This window comes from Salvelinus alpinus, chromosome 38 (genome assembly GCF_045679555.1).
Source record: "Salvelinus alpinus chromosome 38, SLU_Salpinus.1, whole genome shotgun sequence".
Lineage (NCBI taxonomy): Eukaryota > Metazoa > Chordata > Actinopteri > Salmoniformes > Salmonidae > Salvelinus > Salvelinus alpinus.
In genome coordinates this window covers 13,757,075-13,759,756 of record NC_092123.1, presented here as the reverse complement: position 1 = coordinate 13,759,756, position 2,682 = coordinate 13,757,075, and the positions used below count along the sequence as shown (strand labels likewise).

At 43.0% G+C, this 2,682-nt stretch overlaps 1 protein-coding gene across 1 annotated transcript; it reads right to left on the bottom strand.

The window, feature by feature from the left end:
* Positions 1 to 718: 718 nt before the first annotated feature.
* LOC139566266 (neurogenic differentiation factor 1-like) lies at positions 719 to 2,014 on the bottom strand. The gene has a single exon (XM_071387325.1). The coding sequence runs from the start codon at positions 1,928 to 1,930 to the stop codon at positions 935 to 937; it is 996 nt and encodes a 331-aa protein (XP_071243426.1). The 5' UTR covers positions 1,931 to 2,014; the 3' UTR covers positions 719 to 934.
* Positions 2,015 to 2,682: the final 668 nt, after the last annotated feature.

The window sequence follows — 2,682 nt, the reverse complement described above, 5'->3', positions numbered from 1 at the left end:
CATTTGGGTTCAAATAGTATTTGCTTTATTTAAAATACTTTGTTATAATTGAACCTGCCTGGAGTGCCAGATGGGTGGGGTTTTGTCACTATTGCATTGGTGCCATTATGCCTGGCATGCTCAATCAAGTGCAGCTAAAGTATCTGAAAGAAAACACATACTATTTGAACCCATGATCTGATGTCTACTGACACTGTCTGAAGCTTGAATGGTGGCGGAAGGCCACACGTTGCGTCTTTTTGTGTTCAGTATCCTGTTGTGTTTTGACTACGAGTAATTGATAGGCGAACGTCAGAGGCTAATGACAAATGAAGTAACTGTATTATTGACTAATCATAATATGTATGAGAATCCAACAACTACAGAGCAGCTAGAGTATTGACCCATTGAAAGGAGAAGGACATGATGATGACTATTGACATATTTTTTCCTTTGAACAGTGCAGTCAGTCCATGTTTGCTAATTTTGTACCAGTACAAAGCTGGATGTCCATTATCGTTAGTTAGCCTACATTATTCGATGTTCTAATTGAAGCACCGGACAGCACATACAATGTTCTTGTTAGCAGGCTAATGCTTGGGTAAAACAGCGAGTAGCCTAATTAATGGTATACATTGATAGCACAATCATTACAAAGAGGGATAAGTAATTGGTTGAGAAATACACAAACAAAGTCATACATATAGAAATGTTTTTATTTCCATTATTGTTTGTTGTAACAATTATTTGATGAATGCAAACTATTGGTCTTGGTATATGATTGGGTTGGGCAACACAGACTCATTTGATCTTTCTACCGAGAAGTTTGCAGCGAAGAATGAAACAGTATAATTGTATGTCATACTAACGTTAGTAACGAATACATTAAATGCATACATCATTTACAAGTGCATTCACTGTCCATGAGTAATCAAACAAAATGTTTGGCATTGAGCTAAGCGTTCAGCATCCTCTCGTGATGAGTCTCAAATGACATAATGTTGTCCATGGGAATATCAAAGCGCTTTGATGAGCTTGCATAAAAAGGATGAAGACATTGTACTCCCGCCAGACCTTGAGTTGCATATTGTATGGAAAGGGCAAAGTTATTGTCGAACTCTGCCGTTGACTCGTGCTTGTAGGAAAAGTTTCCATTCACGCTCAATGGTGGACTTAGGGGTCCCTCGAACCGGGGGCTGGTGCTGGTACAGTCTGTGAATGTAGTTTCAAAGAACGGCTCAAGCGCATTGTCGACAGTGTGGGGCTTGGCGTGGTGGATATGGGAGCTGTCCATTGTACCATATGGCGGGCTAGGGTAAGGGTAGGAGGGGTGCAAAGAGAAGGACGCAGTCGATGTTTGGTGCACCTGAGACGGGATGTCCTGGACCTGCTCCGGTAAAAACGTCCTGGGGTTGAGCTGCAAACATCCTGCCACTAGATTGGTGGTGGGCTGGGACAGTCCTTGGCATAGAGCCTGCACGAACAACATCAAATCTGGACATTCATCTGATTGCAAGATCTCAGAGAGAGCCCATATGTAATTTTTTGCCAACCTCAATGTTTCTATTTTGGAGAGTTTCTGAGTATTCGAGTAGCAAGGTACAACTTTACGCAAAATCTCAAGCGCGTCATTGAGCCCGTGCATACGGTTTCTTTCTCGCGCGTTGGCCTTCATGCGCCGGACCTTAAACCTCTGTCGGGCTTTTGTAATTTTCTTTATCTTGGTCCCAATCCTCTTTGGGCTATCATCAAGGCTCTCTTCTTGCCCCGACCCTCCTTCTCCCCCCTGCTCGTCATCGTTGTTACTCTCTTCCATTCTGTTGAATCCATCCTCGTCGTCATTGTCGCCGTCCTTAATCATGGTTTTGTGCACACCATTTACGGTTTCCATGTTCTGAGTGGCGCGGCATCCCTCAGTCCATTTGGAAACATGCTGCTGTGACACTGGCATGGTGCTGTCCTCTGTTGGGGCAGAGAAGGAGAGTTACTTCCACAGTTCAAAACTGCTGATACAAAGACACCTGCGGTAAATGTGTGTGGCTCTGTGAAATCCTAACGCCCATGTATGATTCTGTAACTGAATGATATGAGCTTAGACAGATTAAACTATTAATACCTGCCAAATAGCCATGCAGGCAATGAATCATGTTATGAGGCATAGTAGGCTGAATGGGGCACTAGTACTTTACATCATTATCATCCTTATGCATCATCCCTGCGCTTAATAAAGTGTCTTTGCAATTGTTTTCATAAAAAACACCAGCAGAGTAATGTTTGAACCCAACACAAATAGCAGTCTACAGACAAGAAAAAGTTAACATTAGAGACATTCTTAACAGAAACTATAAATAATTACCTTTTTAATGCAGAGTATGTTGTTATAAGAGTTCCATATCCTTTGAAAAGTCCTGATTCAATCTGTCTGCAAACCTCAGATGCTGCAGTTTTATAGTATTGATGCTGAGGCTGACTGATGGTGCAGTGCACCAATGGATGCACTTTATAAAATCCATGCGTGGATAACGGTAGGATCAATGCCCGCCCCTTTCTCAGACACGTGCCATGTCGCGGACCTAGACTCCGGCAAAAGGCCTCAAGCTTCACGTGATGTTTCCAATTTAGATTCACTGGACGTCTGGGTGCCTCCCCTATTGTGGCTGAAAAGAAATACGACCATCTGTCACCAGTCAGACTGCACGGACC

Bases quoted from the DNA above. Each gene is read 5' to 3' on its own strand.
- LOC139566266 (XM_071387325.1), bottom strand. From the start codon at position 1,930: ATGCCAGTGTCACAGCAGCATGTTTCCAAATGGACTGAGGGATGCCGC.